General features: G+C 57.5%; 1 protein-coding gene across 6 annotated transcripts in view; it reads left to right on the forward strand.

Annotated features, from left to right (window-relative positions):
* The window catches only part of RPS6KA2 (ribosomal protein S6 kinase A2), a 296857-nt gene that overhangs the window by 244770 nt on the left and 29786 nt on the right, over positions 1–22301 (forward strand). For all 6 annotated transcript variants that reach the window (XM_082730472.1, XM_082730475.1, XM_082730474.1 and 3 more), the window contains 3 exons: positions 5238–5308; positions 8280–8368; positions 16061–16125. In XM_082730472.1, coding sequence (XP_082586598.1) covers positions 5238–5308; positions 8280–8368; positions 16061–16125 — 225 coding nt within the window. The remainder of the gene's footprint in view (positions 1–5237; positions 5309–8279; positions 8369–16060; positions 16126–22301) is intronic.

Below are 22301 nucleotides of genomic sequence, written 5' to 3' on the forward strand. Positions count from 1 at the left end.
CAGAGGTCTGGGAAGGAGCAGGGAAAACGGGGCCTGAAATGCGCCCAGGCAGCGCGTCCCGGTGTGACCCGCGGACAGGGAGGCCACCGTTCCCCGCAGCCTCCTCCCCGGCCCCCCCGAAATTCCCGCCCCCCGGGGAAGCAGAACCGGGATGCAGGTAAGGTCACACGCGGATTGAGTCAGACCTTTACACTGAACGTGTTCACAGGCTGAGCATGAAGGTGGTAAGGGATGTGGGGTTTTCGTATTAGAGACTCTTTCTTCCGTCAAACCCAAAATCCTTCTACTTGGTAGAACAAGTTAACAAAAATTAACATGAGCCAAATAGACTTGGAGTGAGACATTTTTACATCTACGTCGAGAGACTTGAATTTGCTTTAGCTCGTGCCTGTTCCCAGACAGAGGACAGACCCACATACCGCCTAGCCCGGGGGATTCTGTGGTGGTGGCGGCTCCTCCCCTGTCCCAGCTGGTCCCTCCTCTCCTTCGTGCTCCCCTGTCCCTCCAGCGATGGTCCCAGCCGGCACCGTGCCGTGGCCCTCGGCGCTCCCCGGGCCCTCCGTCCAGACCAGACTTCTGACGCTGGGAGGGTCCCTCAGCTGGCGTGAGGCCCGGCCCTGTGCATCCCCAGCCCAGCTCCCGGTGTCCCAGGCCCAGCTTCCATGAGTCCAGGCCACCTGCCTGGCCACCACTGCACCGGCCTTACTTGCTGGAGGCAACCCCCAGGACCATGTCTGGAAGGGGGCATTCAGAGGCGAACCTTGGTTCTGTCTTGTGTCTTCTTGGCACTCTGACCCGTTGCTGTTAAGTCTGTCATCTTCTGTTGTGAAGACCTCCTCAGAGCGTCTCCCCAGCCCAGGCCTTCCCCCGGCGCCCCATGACCTTGCACGTGGACTCCCATCACAGACAGCACTGCGCAGGCTCCGTGAACTCCGTGCCCCGTGGAGGGCAACACGGCTGTGGGCTCCCTGGCCTACCCTCCACCTGGGTCCCCTGCCCTTCCTTGTCCCAAAGCTACAGGAATGCTCTGGACTTTGGGAACTATCACACAGAGGTTGGTTCTGGGCTTTTCTAAGGGAGACCTGGTTCCAGTGACGGTGTGGCATCCTTGACACCCCGGGACTGTGGGTGCTGGGCTTTTCTTACTGAACTGGTGGCATCATTTTTGTTGAAAGAACCCACAGTCGGTGTGTCACAGCAGCTGGGGGAGCCCGTGGCGCAGGTTCCAGCCCTGTGGTTTCTGTCGGTGGCCGGCGGCAGAAGGAAGGCCCGCGGCGGAACTCGCTCAGCGTCTGGAAGACACCTTCATGTTTCATCTGAACCAAAAAAATCTCGACGTTACATGAAGAGACTGTTCTCTCCAATTCTAGAAGTGGAAATAAGGCTCTTCGGTGATTGGTTTAAGATCACACCATGGCTCTACAGCCACATCTACATTTCGTCCCGGCCACCAAGCCCTTTGGCCCCAAGGGGCACGAACTTGCAGCCAGATGTCAGGATTCCTGCGTTCGGCACTTCCTGGACGACACCGGGAATGACTTCCAAATTGCCATTAGCCACGGAGGGATGGGTCTAGTGTGGCCTTTAGTGTCGTGTCTGAGCTTGGCTGCGGAGGGAGGTCCGCTGAGGGCCTGTTGTGTCTACACGGTGCCCTCCACTGGCTTCGTTAGAGGCGGGGGGAGCCATGGAGGGAGCAGCCCGACGCACGAGCCTCACGCTGGAGGGGCCGCTGCCCATCCCTTGTGTTTCTCCACTGAGGAACTACACCCGTGTCCTCTGATGATCCCCAAGTGCCCTCCAGAGAGATCGTATGAAGACACCTACATTGATGGGGGAGATGCTCGTCCTTGAACAAACTCGACTGTCTGAAGTTAGGTACTTGTAACTGGGCAAGAACGTAAGCCCTAGTGAGGGTCTCCGTTAACACGGCAGGGCGCTAGCATCTCCACGCGGGTCTGGAGCGCAGTCTTCAGGATGTTGGGGCTGCGTTCCGTGTGTGCTTAGGAAGCCTCTCCCGGGTGCTGCGGTGTCACGCAGGACGGCACCTGGGGTGCTTGTCCCGCTCTCCGGCGCCGCACGTGTTGGATGTCCACCGCAGCCGTCGGAGCGGATCGTCCGTACACAGCTGCACACCTAGAGCTGTTTCGGGGCTGCCGTCTCCAGCAGCCCCATTTTCAGATTAAGATGCCGCTTGCTCTTGAGTTTGTGTTTAAGACTGGCCAGCCGAATGAACTCAACTGTAGGCTCCCTTCTCTCTTCCAGAGAAGCTTCTCAGTCCACGGCTCCTGGCACCGTCTGGGCTCCTCTGACGGGGCCCCAGGGCTGGCCCCTTCCTTCAGGTTCGTTGGATCCCTGTAGACAGGGTTTCAACCCCAGCACTGTTGAGGTTTGGAGCTGGATGGTTCTTTGGGTGGAGGCTGTCCTATGTGTTGTAGGGTGGGAAGTGGCATCTCTTCCGCCATCTGGCCCCAGCCTCTCCAGTCCCGACCCCCAGAACTGTGCCCAGACCCCGGGAAGTTTCCCCTGGGGGGCAGAGACGCTCCCAGTGGAGAACCACTGCTTTAGATTCACCAAAACACTTCTCTTCCTGGAAACCCCACAACCGCTCCCGTGCAGCTCCCCCGTCTCTTCGGGCTCCCTCCGTGCACTTCAGCGCCCTACCTTGAGCTGACTTGTGAATGCGTCCCCTGGGGCAGCCCCAGCTCCTGGGCTGGAGCATGGGACCCCACGGCAGGCCACGGTTTCTATTCCTTTGCCCGGGAAACCTTGGCCAGTCCAGCGCCAGACCGAAACTCTTACTATGTTTAATGTCCCAGGAAAGCTCACCAGAAGTGCCCTGATTTACTGACGGAGTTCAATACGGAGAAGTTTCTTGTTGAGAAGAGTAATACTGAAATGATGTCCTTGGTCCTCGTGGGATGGGGAGGGAACCCTTCAAGGGGCTGGAAGCGAAGCTGAAGCAGAGAGACACGTGGGCTGAGAAGGTACGTGGCTTCCCCATCATCACCGGCACCCTCGCCATCCTCGTCACCAACCGCACGAACGCCGCTGTGCCGGTGCTCACAAAGGGCTCAGGACTTCCCACTGTGCTGTGTGGGGAAGAGCGACGGAGAGGCAGGCGGGCAGGCTGGGGGCGGAGAAACACGAGGGAGCGGCTCCTGGGCGCCGCGGTCCAAGCTGAGATGCGATCAGTAGGCAGATGTGTGCGAGTTGCTGGTTGAGTCGTAGTAAACAGTTACCCGACGCGCAGACTTCAGGACGGGCTCCGTTCTTGTAGCACCGAGCAACAGCTTCCTTGCTTCATGTGGCCTAAAAGGCATTTCCTTGAAACGGAATTTCATTCATAGTAGACTCAAGGGAGAAAGGACAGAGGGGAAGAGAATAGACCCAAAAGAGGAAGAGAAGGTTCTTTGCTAATACGATTCTATTTTCAGAGGTATTTTAATTTCTGGGATCAACTTGCAAACTTTCATCCTGTCTTCGGGACGGGCAGCTTACCTGTCAGTGCGTTCCGCCTTTCAGTTTGGTCGTGTTTGTCTGCTTTCCCACTCTCTCCGGACTCTCTCGCTCCCGGTATTTATGACTTACGTCTTGACCGATCGCCCGCGGTCTGTTCTGTGCGCCCGTGACAGACACACAGCGAGCAGGAACCTTTACGTTTCTTTTAAAATGTTACTTTCCCAAAGCAAACCGAGAGGATTCGTAAAGCCTTAACCGCATGCATTTCTTTAATTTGTGATTTCACTCCTGATAGCGCATCGCAAGGAAAGCTCCAAATCTTGGATAAGCTTTTAGGTACTTTCCAGCATTACTTACAATAGCAGGAAATTGGAAGTGTTCTAAGTGTCCAGCAACAGATAAACGTATTTTGGTACATCCACATAGAAAGTGATATGATGAAGACTTTATAATCAGTATGGGAAGTTTTTATCTTATTCTGTGAAAAGTGAGTATATAAAACCATGTTTAAAAAAAAAAAAAAAACCAGCTTCACGAAAGAACTAGAAGGAAATAACGTGTTAATTGTGGCTTTCTTTGAGTAATGGGACTCCGGGTTATGGTTCTGGTCTTTCTACTTCGATGTTTCCCAAGATTTTCATAATGCAGAGGAAAAGTTCTATAGAATAAATTTTAAAGGCACAGAGAGATGCCGTCAAAATCAAAAGTAAGGCAAATGTAATAAGATCCTACAAATTCCTGCACTGAAGTTGTTTTCTTCTGCGTAGACCTTTGAACAACATGGGGATGAGGCGCCGACCCCAGAAGGTCGTCAGAAATCCACGTGTAACTTTTGACTCCCCTCAAAATTAACTAACAATAGCCTGGTGTTGGCCAGAAGCCTTACAATAACATAAACAGTAGATTAATCCACATTTTGTACATTTATGTATCACATGCTGTATTCTGACAATACGTAAGCTCGAGAAGAGACAGTGCTATTAGGAAAACCGTAACAGCAAATGTATTTACAGTATAGGACCGCATTTAGCAGAAGGAGCCCCATGCACACGCGTGGGTATCTCACAGCTGTGCTGTTGGCGTCTGTGCTGTTCACAGCTCTGCAGCAATTTGGAACAACATGAGGACATGGCCGGGGACCGAGGCTGTGGCCCGATTCAGTTAGATTCCGTGCTCTGTGGTGTCCCGGACGGGGTTTGGTGGTGCTGCTGCCGCGTTCCTTCCTTCGGGAGGGGTCAGCGGTGCGCTTGTCGTCGGGGGCTCTGTGTGAGGGAGAAGTCTTGCTCGGGGAAGGCTGACCCTCAGTCCCGTCTTCGTCACGGAGCCCGTCCTGCCAAAGGTCCACTTACTGTTTTCAGTGCATGGCAGCCGGTATTGGAGATGTTTTTGGTGCCGTCGTGTCTTCACCAGATGCTCCAGACGGACCAAAGTCCTTCTGCCCTGGTCCCCTCACCAGCACCCGCCGGAGGAGAACGGGGTCCTCCACCAACCCCGCAGAAGCTGCCCGGCCCAACCGCCATCCCTTCACACCCCCGCTGCCTCCGCAGCCCTCAGCCCCTCCCCCGCTGCAGTCTCGTTACTGCTGGTGTTTCCCGCCTCCCCACTGAACCCGAGGCCGTTGGGCTCGCTCAGGGACACCGCGTGTGTCGGCCAGCGGCTCGGCTTGGCGCATCGGGATTGGGATAAGTGAACTTCGGTTGCGTTTCGCCGTCCGGGCTCTCTGCGCGTCCACCCGGGCAGTCCGGCCCTCACTCTCCCCGTTCTGTGTTGCTCTGCAGTTCGAGATGCTCACGGGATCGCTGCCGTTCCAGGGCAAGGACAGGAAGGAGACCATGGCCCTCATCCTCAAGTGAGTACGGGACGCCTTCCCTTGCAGACCTGTCCAGGACTCGTTCGCGGCTTCTGATACCGGAGCTTCCTTGTGGGAAACCCAGGTCCTCGAGGAGGCATTAGCAATCGCCGTAAGAAGCCTTCTTGGCGTTTTCATGACAGTGGACAGCGTGAGTGGGATTGCCGAGGGGTCCTGATGGCGTCTTCCACGCAGATAACATTCCCACCAGCGAAATCTGCTTACCTTGTCCAGTGCGGGGGTTTTTAGGTGTGGTGATGAGCGACCTTCACAAAGGAGGCACAGGTTCAGACGGGCAGAAGGACGAGGGGCTCCAGAGAGAACGGAAGAGCTTGGTTCCTCTTTCTTTCTCTACCTCTTGACCCCGTCTGTGCAGGTACCCGAGCTCTCTTGCCTGACGTTGGCAGGAATCTTGTTGCCCATGTACCAGAATACAAACAAGTTTTCTGTCCAGTTCTCAGGAAGAGTCATTTACTATGCAAATGCATTTTGCTCTTAGGATTCTAGAAAGAAGCCTAAACCCCGTGCTGGTCTCGCTCTAACACCTCAGATGTGAGCAGGCTCCTTCTAAGGTGATGTCGGACGGGGAGAGATCTGGGAGGAGGAAACAGGAGCGCGGTGGGGGTGGGGTGCCGCTGGGGGACGCGGACACCCCAGCTCCAGATCGAGGGCCCCCTGCTGGGCGAGGACGGGGACTCCTGCCCCGGAAGGACTCGCCGGAAAGCCACGGGTCCGCACAACCAGCTCTCTCAGACGCAGCCGATGCACTTTTGTGAAAGCAAGAGGCACCTAAAAAGCTTAAGCTTTTGTAGGTCACCCCATTGTTTAAACGGAAGGAGAGAAGTTAGTGCAGGAAACCCCACAGAGAGGATTTGATCAGTGTCTTCCGGTGTCACGCGACCTTTGTTGGACCGACATGTGCACAGCTGCAGCCTGTTGTCTGGGGTGGGCTCTCTCTGTTTCTCTTAATGTTAAGGGGGAACAAGAGCTTTACTTTTTTCTAAAAGTAGAATCATTCCCTGCAGCTAATCCCAGGTGTGGACTCCTGACTTGTCACTTTTCACTTGGGAGCAGATGAGCACTTCTGAACCGGCAGCATGTGGCCCCATGGGTCCTAAAGCATGATCTGAGGATCCCCGGGGGTCTGACGCGCTGCTGGGGCCTGCAAGCCTGTCCTGGGGCTGCTCCCACGGCTCGGCTACTGTAGATGATGCCGCTGTAAACGCAAGGTGCATCTATCCCTCAAGTCAGTGTTTTTGTAATCTTTGTGCGCAGGGACACCTAGCTGTGTCCTTGCCGGATCATAGGGCCGCTCTAGTGTTACCTCCTGAGGAACGTCCACACGTTTTCTAAAGTGGCTGTACCAGCTTGCACTCCCACGAGGGCAAGAGGGTTCCCCTTTCTGCACACCCTCCACATCCTTGCCCACTTGTTGTTTCTTCTGTTTGGGGTTTTAGTCTTTCTGGCAGTGTGAGGTGACATCTCACTGTAGTTTCAGTTTCATTTCCCTGATGGCGAGTCATCTGGAGCATCTTTGCATGTGTCTGTCCACCATCCGGTTTTTTCTTTGGAAGAATATCTATTCATGTCTTCTGCCCATTTTTTTTTTTAATTGTCATATTTGTCTGGGGTATGTTGAGTTGTATGTGTTCTTTATGTATTTGGGGTACTAATCCTTTGTCGGATGCGTCAGTTGAAGACGTCTTCTCCCGTTTCGCAGTTTGCCTTTTAGCTTTGTTGGTTCTTTCCTTCGCTGTGCAGAAGATTTTTGTTTTGAGACAGTCCCAATAGTTTATTTTTCCTTTTATTTCCCTACATCTCCTAAGGCAATGTTGCGAGGGCCAGTGCCAGAGCTTACTGCCTGCACTCTTTTCAAGGATTCTTTATGGTTTCAGGTCTCACATTTAGGTCTTTTATCCATTTTGAGTTTATTTTTGTGTGTGCTGTAAGAACATGGTCCAGTTTCATTCTTCTGCATGGTGCTGTCCGGTTTTCCCAATACCATGTATTGAAGAGATAGTCTTTTTCCCGTTGGCTATTCTTTCCTGCTTTGTCAAAGATTAATTGACCATATAATTATGGGTTTATTTCTGGGCTATCTAGTTTGTTCCATTGAGCTATGTGTCAATTTTTGTGCCAATACTGTACTATCTGGATGACTACAGCTTTGTAATATAACTTGAAATCTGGAATTGTGATGCCTCCAGATTGGCTCTTCTTTTTTAAGATTGTTTTGGCAATTTGAGGTCTTTTCTGGTTCCACACAAATTTTAGGGTTTTTGTTCTAGTTCTGTGAGGTCCCAGATTTTTCTTCACGGTACTACAACAGATTGAGCAGAGACGGATAAAAGGATCTGGCTGTTGAGCACCTGGTAGCTCAGTTGGTTGAGTGGTAGACTCTTTGGTTTCAGCTCGGGTCATGATCTCAGGGTCTTGGGATCAAGTCCCGCATCGGGCTCTGCACTTAGTGCTGAATCAGCAAAAGCTTCTCTTTCCCTCTGCCCCTTCCCGCCCCCACCCCTGCACACACATGCTCTCTCTCTCTCTCTCTCAGATAAGTCAATCTTTAAAAAAAAATGTCTCTGACTGTCTGTCATTTAACCCAGAAGAGATTCCCAAAATGTAAACAAGAGCACTCTTCTAGCCAAAGCCTTTGTTGTTATTTTGGAAAACATAATTCAGTTCCATTTAAAATGTTACTTATGTTAATGAGATTTTTATTGTTTATTTTTAATGTTTGTATTATTTTTAAGTGAATTATTAAATAGCTACTATACAAATTTCTCCCATAGAACCCACATAAACAGAAGCTCTCTGATGCCCTCCATGACTTCTAAAGTGTGAAGGAGCTCTAAGATCAAGAGTCTGGGCGCTGCTGCCCTGGGTGTTGATGCGGACCGAGCAGGACCCCAGAGTGCCCGAGAAAACTCTGGTCATCCTTCCCATCCCAAACTCCAACTCTGTTTTGCAGAGCCAAGCTGGGCATGCCGCAGTTCCTCAGCATGGAGGCCCAGAGTCTGCTGAGAGCCCTCTTCAAGCGGAACCCGTGCAACCGACTGGGTAAGAGTCCCATCACCCCATAGACGGCACGGGCTGCCCGCCACTCTGCTCCCCTCTTGTCTGGCTACACGTTTGTCCAAGTTCACTGAAAGCGAAGGCCCTGAAGCAGGGGTACAAATACTGTCCTGTGTCCCTGCTCCAACGCTCTCCAAAACCCAGTCGCTGGCCAAGTCCTATGGGCGCTTTTCTGTAAGTCTCTGTTTCTACACAAAATGGTAGCACTTTTCACTTCCCTTTTAGAACCCCATCAACTAAAGACAGAACAACTGAAAGCTGCTTCTTATTTAGTCCCTCTTAAATGAATAAATCTCAACATATATTAAAATCAAGATTTACATGAATGTTAACTAAGTACTAACACATTTTCAAAATAATTCTTTGCAAAAGGTTCCCCTAGTTGCTTTTCATCGGTGTTTCTCCTACAAATGCATTCTCGCGCAGACCGCCCGTGCGTCACTCCAGCTGCTCCGTCGCCCTTGCCCACTCGCGGGTCCTCACTTCTCGTCGTCACAGGCGCTGGTGCTTGTGCCCGGCACAGTGACACGAGGCCAGTGACGCAGTGGCGCCTTCCGGGCGGAAGCAGGTGCCGCGCAGAGTGCGGGCTGCGTGGGGACCTGGAGAACAAGGACACGGGCGTCGGGTTTCCGCCCGCAGGGTGGCAAACACTGGCTGCGGAACAGAGTGCGGGCCCTGCTCCCCGCCACCGTCACTGTCGCCGAGACAGCAGATGGGGTGACATTTTAACACTTTGGCAAAACCCATCGATACTTTAAACTGTATACAATGCTTTACCCAGAAATTTTACTTCTAGAAGTCTATCGAGCTTGTAAGTTACACGTGTTAAAAAAATACTGGTTGATGACCTTTCTGTTTAGCAAAGACCTGGAGATGGGGTGACTGTCCATCAGTAAGGACACACCTGGGTAGATTACGGCACATCTGTACCAGACGTGGGCACATTCAACGGAGTAAGCAGGGGCCACCTGGGTGGCTCAGTGGGAGTCGGCCTCTCCCTCTGCCTCTGCCCCTCACTCATGCTCGCTCCCTGTCTCTCTCTCAAATAAATAAATAACTAAATGGGACCAGCTGTCCCCGGTGTCTCCACCGTGACGTGGGGGACATCTCGGCTGGGTAATCCTTTCTCGGAGAGGACCATCTTGGACTATAGCATGTCAGGCAGCGTCCCGCTCTCTCCCTAGACGCCTCCCTCCCGCCGTGTAGCAAAGCAAACTGTGTCTGGATATGGCCCTGGGTCGATGCCACCACTGACCCCCGGAGACCCACTGCTTTTTAAACCCTGCCTAGGGAGACGCCCAGGATGGAGCCACCCACATTGATGAGTCTAAACCGATCCCAGAGCCGGTGTCTGCCAGGGGGTGTGGGGAGAACTCTGTGGGCCCTGCCCCGACAGCCACCTCGCACAGTCCCCTAGATGGCATCTGTTAAAACGACTGCCGTCTGATGACTCTGAGCACAGCCAGCCAGCGTGGTCACTGCACACACCTTACAGCCCGCCCCAAACAGAGCCCCAGAGCCCAGGCCCTAGAGGTAGGGGCCACTCACTCTGGCCAGAGGCCTTCTGTGACAGCAGCTGTGGTCACTGGGCTGCCGAGCCACCGGGGCCAGCGGGGATGGCAGGGAGCCCTGGGGTCCAGGCTGGGGCACATGGCGGTCTCCACTGGATCTTGCTCCACGCTGACGTTCAGAGGCCGATCGGGCATATGTGGGTTGGAGTCACGATTTGGAGGCGCCTTGAGTGAAACAGAATTCCTCCACCCTGCTGTTCCCGTGCGCCTCAGCGAAGCCCCAGATTGGACCTGAAGACACCAGCTAAAATCATCCCGGGCCCCCATCCTGGCTCTGACCAGGGCGAGGCCAGGCCCGATTCTGAACGGCCCAGCTCCGGCGGGTGCCGCTCCACATCCCGGGGAACTCCCCTTGCGTGGTCCCCGGCCCCGTGGGCCCCACAAACAGCAGCTCCGGAGAGTCAGAAGGGCCCGTGCTCCCTCCACTGTATCTGCCGTGGGGCTGCCGCCAGCAAGGCCCCCGTCACCACAGAGCCACCCTGTCCTGCGGGTGAGGGTCACGGGGACAGCAGGAGAACTCGGCCCCAGGAACACAGACGGGGAGTTGGGGGCCTCCGTCAGCCGCTCTGTCCGGGCATTGCTGTCTTGCTGCACTTTTATCGAATCCCATGGAGCCTGGCCTGGGGGGCTCCCCAAGAGAGAGCAGGCCCTCCCCTTCATCGCTGTGCTTTCTGGGGAGGAGGTGGCCGCGCTTCTTAACTGTGAGAAGGAACCGAACAGCAGATGTATCCCTCGATTTCGTCTGTTCACCGACACTCCCTCTAATTTGTCTCTAAAAGCCACACCAAGATCCTAATTGTTTGCCAATCGCTGATCTGACTCTCCGGATCATGAATAAATCGATTACCTTTCATTACTGTCTCCGTCCGAGTGGGAGCAACTCCAAGACACCCCCTCCCCGTCCAGGGCCAGCCCCACTGCAGCTTGGCCGGTCTTCACCTGCAGATTGCCTGCTTCCGAGTCTGGAGAGCACAAAGATGTCATTGCGAGTCCTTTCCACTAGTTTCCAGACCGCCCCCCACCGCAAGCCCACCCAGTCGGAGTCCCCGTGTTGTATTGGTGGCCTTCCGGATGCTGGGTCCCAACCCCTGGGAGCGCCTGCATTTTGATTCTGTGACTCCTGCCCCAGTGCTCTTCTCCCAGCCAGTGTGCACACGGCCTCTCCACAAGCCAGGGCAGCTCTCTGTTCCTCTGCCCCAGTGATTCTTTAACCAACCAGCTGAACAGCTTACTCCGCTTCCCAGGCCTCGGTCCCCCAGGGAGGATGGTGGTGTGCGTGGAGCACTGCACTAAGAAAATCATTATCTAACTGAAATCCTCACGAGAGGCTTCCAGGTGGGGAAAGGGAGACACTCAGGTTTGCTCATGAGGGAGTATACCTGTAAGATTACTTAGAGTTGCAAAGCACAGAACACTTAAGTAACTTTATTTAAGCCAAATTTAATTTTTCAAACTGCAGTCCATTTCTCTTGGAGTTGCAAGTCACATGGCAGTACAGGGTTAAAAACATTGGCTGGGCAGCCAAACTATGGTTAAAGCCCAGACCTGCTTATCTTTTTAGTTTACCTTCCTTAGCGCATTGCCTTTTCATCTCATGAGTAGTGCCTTGTGATCACAAAGTGGCTGCCACAGCTCCAGATGTCACGTTCAGTTGAAAGGAGGTAATGGATGAGGGCAGCTGTGTCTGCCTCTCTTATCAGGAAGGCAAAGCCTTCCTCAAACCCTGGGACTTCCCCAGACTTCTTGCTGACTAGAAACTACTGAATGGCACTTCTAACTAAAAGTGGGGGAAAAGTATCAGGATTCAAGGAATGGGAGATTGGAAATGGCTGTGTTATTAGCCCGCCTCCCCAGTCAGCTGTGGGGGTTCCAACAAAGACGAGCTGGAGTGGGGTTTGGTGCCTGCCTGCCTCCCCCAGCACCTGCAACCCCGTTTCTCACTCCTCTCCGCGGACCTTATGGACCCGTTAGTAGGGAGGAGAGGGAGTGTGCAGTATGTAATCTAGAAATAATCCACACCTGCGTGGGGCTCGCCAGTGCTCTCTAGGCTCTGGGTCCGGCGACACAGTGGACCACAAGCAGAGTCCTTCTCACGGGGCTGCAGTGAAGCAGAAGAGAGAGACGGGCATTCGCCAAGGAAGCAGCAAACGGAGAGAGAGGGGGAGAAGGCAGAGCTCACTGGACAGGAGAGAGGCTTGCTGGGACGTGTACGGTGGCAGGTGTGGTCCCAGAGAGGGGACTCGTGCGGAGCCTCAGGCGGCGGCACGGGACCGACGGGCAGAGGCCTGCACACTGCCTGGCGCTTACGAGTGACCTCAAGCAGATGGTTGCCCCTCTCTGGGCCGGCTTCCCTGTCTGCGAGCTGAGGGGCGGCAGCGTCTACATCGTAGCACGGTCAGAAAGATGGAACCGTGCCTGACGTGCAGGACACAAATCCACGCAGACGCGGAGAGAATCGGTGCGCCCGGGTTCGGGGCGGGGGTCGCATCCGGACCGCTTGGCCACGCTGCTTCCTGGGACAGTGTGGTCAAGACCAAGTTCTCGGGTCCGCCCCAACCAGTCCGCGGAGCCACCGCCAAGCCAACGTTTTAAACCGTGAGTGAATGAAATCTCCAAGCGACCGACTTCAGAACGGGGAAACATAACGTGTGGAATCCGAGTACGCGGTGAAGCGGTAAGAAGCAGACCTGGTGTTCACGTCCCCGGCGGGACGGCCCGGACATGACGCGGGCGGTCGGCTGGAGCCCGGGGGAGCGGGGGCAGAAGCGGGAAGCGAGCTTGTCCGGAACGTGCGCCACGAATTCGACGTGAGCGGCGCCTGGCTGCCTCCGCCGGGGGCACGTGGGACTCTGGATCTCGGGGTTGTGAGTTCGAGCCCCACATTTCGGATAGAGGTGACACTTAAAAAAACTGAAATTGAAAATTGAAAAAAGAGAATTTGTAGTGGATGCCGTGTGGCCCAGAAACAACAGAGCGACCACTTCGGCAGCATCTCAGAGGGCCTCGGAGTCCACGTCCCAGCGCTGTCTGAGGCAGATACCAAAGCCGTTGGAGAGTGATCTACCGAGACGGCGGAAGCCAGGGGACGACTGACCCCCCCACCCGCCTCCCCTGTGAAGGAGGTCGCCTTGTAGGGCTGTGGAGCAGCGGGCGGACTGTCTTCGATGCCGCAGGGCAAGCCCCCAGTGCAGGCGGGGGACGTGCTCACAGACGTGCGTGGACGGAAGCGAGTCCCGCTGGACGCGAGGTGACGCCCTCCACCACCGTGCAGAAGCGTGAGACGTGGGTCCCCGTGAACCGCTCTGGGGTTGTCCCATCTGCAGAGGGACCGCGGGGCCAGACGTGCTTATGCTCTGGAGACTGTGAGTTCGTGAATCAGCCGCTCCGTTGAACTTTTTAACCCATCTTGACCTGACACTGGCGGACTGCACGAAGACTCACCGAGCCTAATAGGAGACAAGGATCATTCTTTGGTTCTGGACTCTCCTGTCCACTTGTCCACTCTGTGCGATCCAGACGGGTCGCACCCCCACCACCCTGGCTTGGGACAGAAGGAGGGACTTCGGGTCGGACCGCACGGCCCCAGCTGTGACGGAGGGGTCGGCCCAGCCCTCCCTGACTCTCCTCACCCAGAGCTCTGCCCACTGGCACCCGAGTTCAGCGGACATAGAAAGGGGTCATCAGGACAAAACAACCTGCTTACCTGGTTTCAGGGGAGGATAAGTCACACTGGAGCCCAAGACAATGCCCATGTGTGCCCAGGAGGGATGACGTAGGCCTTAAAGAACTGTGTGCAGAAATTTTCCTTCTTTTTCACATTTTTCTCCTTTTGGAACGCCCCTAATTTTTTAGTAATAACCGAAGTGTTAATTAAGTCACTGTTGACTGTTTGCTGAGGCCTCGAAGCACCAACCTCACCGCAGCAGAAGAAAGAAGCTGCTAATAAAAACGCGCGGGTGAGTCACCGAGAAACCAGCATGCGTCGGTGCAGAATTTGGAGTTGCAGCCAAAGCTCATTTCCTTTGCATCTTGCTGGGCTTAAATTGCCCCAGACCACGTATTTGCAAATGACGAATGAGGGTGAAATGGAACGGGTGCGGAATGCGGTGTGGATTCTCCAGAGACGTGTAGCTGATGGGTGACACGGCCGGTGCATGCCCCCTTGGGCTCTGAGTGTGTGCTCGACCCGCCCACCTCTGACAGACCCACGGCGCTTCCAGAAGCATCAAAGAAGAGCTAAGATCGGGAACAGGGGTTGAGATCGGGAACTTTGATCCTCAGGACCAGGAGCGTTTTCCCGTCCAGAGCTCTGGTCTTCAGGAGGAGGCCTGCCCACGGGACGGGCTGCAGGGGGGACCGTGTTGGGAGTCAGGCCGCCGACTCGTCCTCCACAGTTCCCGAAAGCATCTGCTCGGGTCCCTCTCACGGGCTGCTGGCTGCAGGGCTCAGATTTCGGAACAAGGGGGCCCGACTGGGAAACCCAGAGAAGTCCTCAGGAGGAGGTCCTCGCAGGATAGAACGCGTCGTTCTCTACTCGTGCCGACCCTCCTGACACCACATGCATGGGTTTTCCACACCCACAAATTCTTCACTTCCCAGGAGACCCCAGCTTGGGTGTCTGGCACTAAGCACCCAGGGTTGGCCTAGACCCGGGCTCTGTCCCACCGCCCAGGGCGTCCCCTGTGATTCCGACCAACCAGCTAGAAATTCGGTTTCCAGGACCCCGTCTTTGGTTCTGATCATCAGCTGGGGCGGCTTCGCGGTCTCGCACACCTGCTCCTGCTCCCGCCCGTCCCAGCCGTCGCCAGAAGCACCTTCCTGGGAGAGAGAGACCAGGCCTTGACCTACAGCGCGGCTGGGCCCACAGAGCCTGGGGTGCAGTACCGGGAAGTGTGTCTCACAAACCACGTGACACCGAACCCCCGTCCCCAGACCTGAGACAGGAGCTGGCTGGAGGTGGCCTGGCCCATGCAGCCCGTCTCTCTTCCCGCATCCCCGGGCCCCCGCCCCCTCCCTGGCCCACGGAGGCTCCTCTCCTGCCTTCCCATCCTGGAGAAAACCCAAAGCTCTTAGGGCCTGAGACTTTGGGTTCTCCTGAAATAACAGACTTACTTTTAGAGCAGTGTTGAGTTTACAGAAAAATGGAGCAGGAAGTACAGCACGTTCCCTCGCACCGCCCCCCCACCCCGCACCCGGCCCCAGGCAGGTCCCCTAGCCCAAGCGGATGTCAGTGCGCGTGTTCGCTTTAACGGATGAGCCCCCGTTGGCAGCGTCCGCGTCAGGCCTCACGCTGCCTGTGCAGCTCCCGCAAACGTGTCATGATGTCGCCATAGCGGGCAGAGCAGGTTCCCTGCCCGAGCCCTCCGCACTCTGCAGTTCAGCCCGCGCCTGCTCCCCCGTCCCAGGATTTAACATAAACAGCAAAGGAAAGAGAGAGGCCAGCACAGCGAGCAGGCCCAGCAGAACTACGTACGCGCCGTCGCTGGGGGCCCGCGGCCAGGTGTGGACGCCAGTGTCTCTCTGGGTCCCGTCCTGCTGTCTGCCCCTGCCCTGCAAACCAGAGCCCCCGGACAAGGTGCTCGGGGCTGCAGCCCGCCCTCCCGCTCCCCCCGCACGTCCCCCTCCCGGAAGGCCAGCCTGAGCTAGCGTTCGTGGGCTTTGATGGGGCAGCGGCAGGGGCGGGGGGCTGGATGGCTCGGAGGGTAGAGCCTGTGACTCTTGATCTGCTCGGGGTTGTGAGTTCGAGCCCCATGTCGGGGATGTGCCTACTTGGAGGGAGGGACGATGCCCACATGCAGCTGGGCTGTGACGGCCTGTCATGGCGTCCAGCTCCCCTCCAGCTCCCCCTCCTGTTTCCCTGGCACCCCCCCCACAGTGGGAAGCTTCCAGCCTGCCCTGCCCCTGTCCCTGGTGCTGTTACAGGCCTGCAGGGCAGAACGTGGCTTCTGTGGGCTGTGAGTCCGGTGAACAGGGACCCTTCCCGCAGGACGAAGTTCTAAGGAGGCACTCTGGGCACCCGCCGCCCCTCAGGCCGCCGGGCAGAAGCTCCGAGTCATGGAAACAGGGGTCTGTTCTGAGGCTAACCTCTGCTTTGTCCTCGCGACAGGCGCTGGCGTCGACGGAGTGGAGGAGATCAAGCGGCACCCTTTCTTTGTGACCATAGACTGGAATGTAAGTCGCACGTCACCATGCCCAGCGCACACGGGTGACGAGGAGGTGAGGTGCGGGGTGCACCAGCTTGGTGCAGATCAGAGGGGCCTGTGGCCCTGTCCCCCGGCCGGGCTGCCCTCTCAGAGGCCTTCGGAACAGCCTGGCATGTTACAGGCACAGACCAGGGCCCACCCTTGCTGCAGCACCGGGCCTGAGAGCCCTTTAACACTTCAGAGACAGCTTCCGATGACCCCGCAGCCGCCCCCACCACTAAGGACAAAGCAGGGGTCACCGTCGCTCGGCGACAGGGTGCAGGAGCCCCTCAGGTCGCTGGGCGGCTGGGTGCTGCTTCTCCGGGTCTCAGAGCCCCTGGGGGATCTCCAGGCCGCTGGGCCACTGAGCTGCTGGTTCTCTGGGTCTCGGGGTCCCTGTGCATCTCCAGGCCACTGGATACTGGTTCTCTGGGTCTCAGGGCACTGTGGTTCTCCAGGCTATGGAGTCGTGGGCCTCTGGGCTGCTGGTTCTCTGGGTCTCTGGCTGCTGGGCTCCTGGGTTGCTCGTTCTCTGGGTCACAGCGCTGCTGGGCTGCGGGTTCTCTGGGTCTCTGGGTGCCTGTGGGTCTCCAGGATGTGGGGTCACTAGGTCTCTGGGCCCCTGGGGGTCTCCAGGCCACTGGGCCAGGCTGCACAGGCCTCTCCAGTGCTAAGGGCCTGGCATCTTGGGCTCTGGGAGGCCCTCCCGGTCTCTGGTTTGGGGCTCAGGCCTACGCAGCTGGCGCTCTCACAGAGTCGTGTAAGAAAACAAACATCCAGACTGTTAAAGACAAAGTTACCGGCCGCACTTGTTAGTGACAAGGAGGACTTCCATGGTGATGCGTTCAGGGACCACAGGTTCAGGCTCTGCCACCGGGGGGAGAGATGGGGCTCAGGTGTGAGCAGCCGGGGTGGTGGGATTTATAGCGGGACGGGGGTGTAGATCTGAGGGGCTCTGGCTGAAGCGACCTCGCAGGCATTCTACTGGTCATAGCCTTGGGGCCCAGATGTCCCTGGGTAGGGGAAGGGGCCCATCGCACGTCCAACCTCTGCTTTCTTCTCTGGGCCGACACCACACCGCCACTGGCCGCTGGCCAAGGGGTCCTGAGTCTCACTGCCACCAGCTGCCTGGAGCCGCCTTGGGACCTGTCAGCATGGGGAGCAGCCACTGCTGGGCTTTGTGTGCAGGGAGGGCATTCGTCCACGGCTGGCAGTGTCTTCTGGTCCTTTCCTGAGGTGCACACAGCAGGCATATCCGGGGCTTCGTGTCCCGAGCTAATTAACCTCGGGAGATGCTAACAGGATATGCACATATATGACGTTAACGTCCTCTCCAGGACGGAGGCTGTGAGCTCCCTGTCTTCTTCCTGTCCCCTCGGCAAGCTCCAACGGCGGCGGCACCGTGACAGCCCGCCCGGCCCCGGGGCTCACTACCCCGAGAAGGTGCTGCCCCAAAGCTGGATGGAACCGGCTGTTCCCAGAGCTTCTGACCTTACCCCTCTGCCCCTTCTGAAAGTCGTCCCACCCGGGAGCACCAGCTTCCTTAAAACCCGCTTCTGTGGTTCTGATGACGGAGCGTTTACAGGGCTGGGATCCTTTCCAACGCCGAGACCAGAGATTGGCGCTCGAGAGGCTGGCACACCTGTGACCTCCCTGCCAGGGGCACGAGCCTGCTTGAAGGGCCGGGTCGGCATCAGCTTGCGTCCAGGAAGGTGGGAAGTGGAAACGGAGAATCAAAGCGGCTGCCCGCTCCCCTCCACGCACAGAGCGGTACCTGAGGATCTTTCCCGATTAGTTCTGAGCTCCACCCGGCACAGAAACTCTGTCCCACGGGTTGTGATGAGGTCTCGGGCCAGCCGGCTGTGTCCTAGAGACGTCCTAGAGACGTCCCCCGGGCTCTGAGACAGCCAGCTTCGAAGGGGCCCCTGACAGACAGTGAATGAGTGAGGGAGCGAGCGAGAGGCTCTCAGGACGGGACCCACCGCTCTCCCACTCTCTCCGGGGCACCGCAGCCCCTGCCGACACAGCAGACGAGAAAACAGGAGCACGGGATGGCTGGGGCCGGGGCTGGACCCTGTGGGATGCAGATCTGTGGCTGCAGCCAGGAGAGAGGGGAGGCCGGTCCCCGGGGCCCCGGTACCCCTCCGCACAGCAGCCTGGCTCGGGAGGGGCTGCTTGCGAGCTCTGTGGACAGATGCTTCTCTCAGCCAAGAAGGGGTGCCACGCCGAAGACGGGGGTGTTTGGAGGGGATGCCAAGACAGCTCTGTGGAATGCTTGGAATTTTCACAGCACTGTGCTGACCTTGAACACTGCAGAGGTGCGTCCCGGAAAGCCCGGAGAAGGGCTGGGAGCTGGGAGCAGGGAGCAGAAGCCCAGCGTCTCCCTGCGGCATTAGGAGCCGCACCGGCAGGCATGCCGCGGGGAGACCAGCCCCGGTGTGCACGGGTGGTCTCCTCTCCGCTTCTGGGGCCAGGTCCCTGCCAGGGCGAACACCGTCCCTGGACGTCTGCCCCAAGAAGGCGGCGTGCCGAACCATTTCAAAGTAATCAGACTGAAATCAGACTTTTGGTGCTTTTAGCGTTTAACTTCATTTTGTTCCTGAGAGAGGCCCTTCAGATTCACGGGGACCAGCCATATTCACTGTCACTTCCACATCTGCCCGCGGGTGGTGAGGCAGGGACAGAGGAGCGGAAGGATTCTTTCCCAAGCCCTGAACGCAAGCAGCCAGGAAGTGGTTCAGGGAGAACAGAGCTGAGTCACGACTGTAGTGAAAATTCACTTATTTCCTAAGTAGTACTTGGCAGTTGCCCACGTCCAGGAGAACGAGCAGGGGGTCCACGCTGTGGCAGGGGAAAAACACAGCCATCCTCCAGGTCTCGACAGCGGACTGCTGCAGGCAGGTGTCTGGTGCAGCCACAGAAGAGGCGTGTGCGGGGAGCCCGAGCCATCGGAGAGCGGGGGCAGGAGCTGACAGGTGCGGCGAGACGCTCCTAGCAGAGCTCTCCTCGGGACCGCAGCCTTGTCTGTGCTGCGGCGGGCTTCCCGGAGAGCAGATGAGTGCCCCGACCCCCATCTCCACCCTCCCTACCCACCCGTGAGCTGCGAGCCGCCGGCTGCCACGGCCGGCCTCGGGCCCCAGCCATTCACTGAGCGAGCGGCCGACCCGTGCTGGAGAAAGCGGACGCGAAAATACAAGGCATCGGCAGGTGTCCAGGGGCTAATGTTCCAAACTCCCCGTCCAGATGTGCTCACTCTGTTTCAGCAACTTAGTTAAGAAAACCACAGCGCAGTAGCGTTGACAAAAACTGTGACTACCAGAGGCTCCCTGTGCCCGGCCGAGGCCGGGGACGACCGCACAAAGCCCTCCCCGGCCCCGTTTGGTTTCTGCCTGGGCGCGCAAACCCAGAGCCTGCCTCGGGATCCGCCCGGAGAGTGTAAGGATATTTATCTCACTGTCCGCTTCCCTCTGTGACCCAAAACTGCCGGGAGAAAGTTTCAGGTGACCTACCGGAGCGGAATGCAGGGATGGGGGCCGCCGCCCGCGTCCGTCTGCTCCGCCGGACTTGCCCGCAAAGCCGAGCGAACACACGTCCGCTGGGACTGGCTCTTCCTGAAAGCCGCTCAGTCTCCTGAACCACATGAGAAATTACAGTCACGGCCCTGAGCCCTGGGCAGGGGTCCCGGGGTGTCCTACACACACGCCCCTTACTCCGCCTGTCGCTGCATGCGAGCCCATCGCTGCGGGCCACAGGATCCCCCACACACACCCGAGGAGGACCTCCCGCCCCTGGCCGTGGGCCTGACACCTGCGGGCAGAGGCTGGGACTTGGCTGTACCGTTCAGGACCCGTCGTGACGACGTGTACAGGGTCTAGGAGCTTGCGCTCACTCCAGTTCTTCTCTTTCCATTTCTGAACCTTCCAAGCGTGGCTACTCAGAGCTCTGGAAGGGACGCCCGGGGAAACCAAGGCACAGGGCAGTGAGAAGAGAGCCCAGGGTCCGTGCATGAGGGGCAGCGTGGGCCAGAGCCCCCCGCCCGGCCACTCGTGTACCAGCAGCAGCAGAGGGAAGTCTTCCTGCCCACAAGCCTAAGCTGAGTGGATTTTGGGGGTTCGGTTCTCGGGAGCGGCTGGCCGCTGGCCAGGATCTCAGCGCCTGTGTCCGGGGAGAGGGAGCGCCTCCCACTGCTCGGTGGGAAGACGGCCATCACTTCCGTCCCACGTTAAATGTGCCAACAGAGCTCCTCCTGTCGTGGAACCCGATGGGACCCTCCGTTCGGTGGTACCCGCTCCCCGGCTCTGCAGTGTGGTCAGTCCAGATGCCGTGGCTGGAGTGGCTTTTGGCAGGGGAGCTCGTATAGACAGAGTCCAGCTGCATGGGCCACCGACCCATCCGATCCCCCTGGGTGCACTGGGGCCATCTGAATTCCCCCTGTTACCCCCCAAGCCAGGCACCACTCCCCATTATTTCTGCAGTGCTGTTTCAGGAGTAATCTATAGCTGTGCCCTTTCCTATCTAGAGAATGTTCATTTTGAGATGCCTGGAGCCAGAGCTGCCTGCAGAAAGCAGCTTCCTACGGCACTACCCATCACGGTTCGCACCGCGCCCCTGGTTCTCAACGCACCCCTGCCCCCCCCCCGGTCATCGGAAGGTTGTCCCCGTATGAATAGGCCTGGTGCACCTGCTCCGAGCCTCCCGGCGTATCCTGGCCTGATGTGTGATCCGTTCCCCTGTGGCTACAACTCGTGTCATGCTCAGATCTGGGGACAAGCGAGACGATTTAAAACGGTGCCCGGTGAATTTGATCGTGAGACCCCATTCTCTTTCCGTCAGTGTGGGATGGATCGTTCTAGAGGCTCAGAGAGGGGAATCTGGGTCAGAATGACAATGCATCTTGTCAAGCTCTAAGCCTATGCAAAATGCTGCTGCCAGTTGTTCCCAATTTAACCCTCGTACGGTGGTTCAGGCTTCAAAATGAGAAGCAAGGTGACCTTTTCCCTAAAACCTCAAACCCTCTCCTGGCTTAGATTCAGGAGAAGAAAGCTTGTGTAATAACTCATTCCAAAAGTTTACCCAGTAACAGGAAGAAACCAACCGGTCTTTAAGACTGCGTAAGGGAGCCGTCCAGTGTGGAGGGCACGGGGTGCCTTAGGCAGCCCTTTGCTCCCTGTTGGGAACCAGGATGAAACTGCAGCCCCCTGGGGACCGGGAGGGTGGGGTTCTGGGGCAGCCCTTGCACAGGCCATGCTCATAGGCAGATCGAGACCAGGGACCGGTGTTCTGGGGCCAAGGGACCTGCCAGGGAAGGCCTTGGTGGGCTCTCCCATGCTCTCCCTTCCGTCAGTTAGGATCTTCTAAATGAAACAGCAGCTTACAGAGGCGGTTCGAAAGCACGAGGAGAAGCAGGTGTGCGCATGCACAAGGCCGGTGAAGTTCGGGTCTCCCGGTGCCGTAATCGCGCCATAGGAGGGCCGGCATCTGTGACTGGTCTAGGGAAATGCCCCGGGCTGGGTGTGTGGTGGGAAGGAGGGAACTGGGACTCTCCGCCGCGCCGACAGGCATAAGTGTCCTGGGGCGGGGGAAGCCAGGAGGGAGCGCGTCCATGTGTGTTCCCGAGTCATCACTCAGTCCTTGCGTCGAAGGTGCAGTCAAAGTGCACGGCACGACCCCTGCCGGGGGACAGATGCGGTTCTGCATTCCCTCTCTTTACGGTGAAGACTTGCAAAGTGGGAAGCGGTGTCTCCCCAGGAAGTCAACCTGGGCCGCTGTGCTGCTCCGGGCGTGGGGGGCGGGGAGTCTGGGGCAAAGCATGTGGCCCCGAGGGTCAGCTTGGTCAGACAAGGCACCTGTGCTTTCTTGGGCCGCTTGGACTCTCTCCGCGGGAGGGAGGGCCGGAGGCAGCAGGACAAGGAGCGGACTTGGGCAGGCTTCGCAGGGAGGGACGGAACGTGGAAAGTCACCTCGACGTCCCAGCCCTGCCTCTTATCCAAGCTGGGGCACAGCTGGTGGTCGGACGGGAAGCAAGGCTGCTGGACGGGAAGCAAGGCTCCTGGGTGTCCCGAGCGCCGCAGAGGGGAGAGGGACGCCACGGCCTCTCCCCGCTGGGCGCCTGCACACCCCCGGTCCTCACCGCCGATGCCTCCAGGTGCCACCATGTTCCACCGT

The sequence above is a fragment of the Mustela nivalis genome (assembly GCF_964662115.1).
Source record: "Mustela nivalis genome assembly, chromosome: 5".
NCBI classification, from domain to species: Eukaryota; Metazoa; Chordata; class Mammalia; order Carnivora; family Mustelidae; genus Mustela; species Mustela nivalis.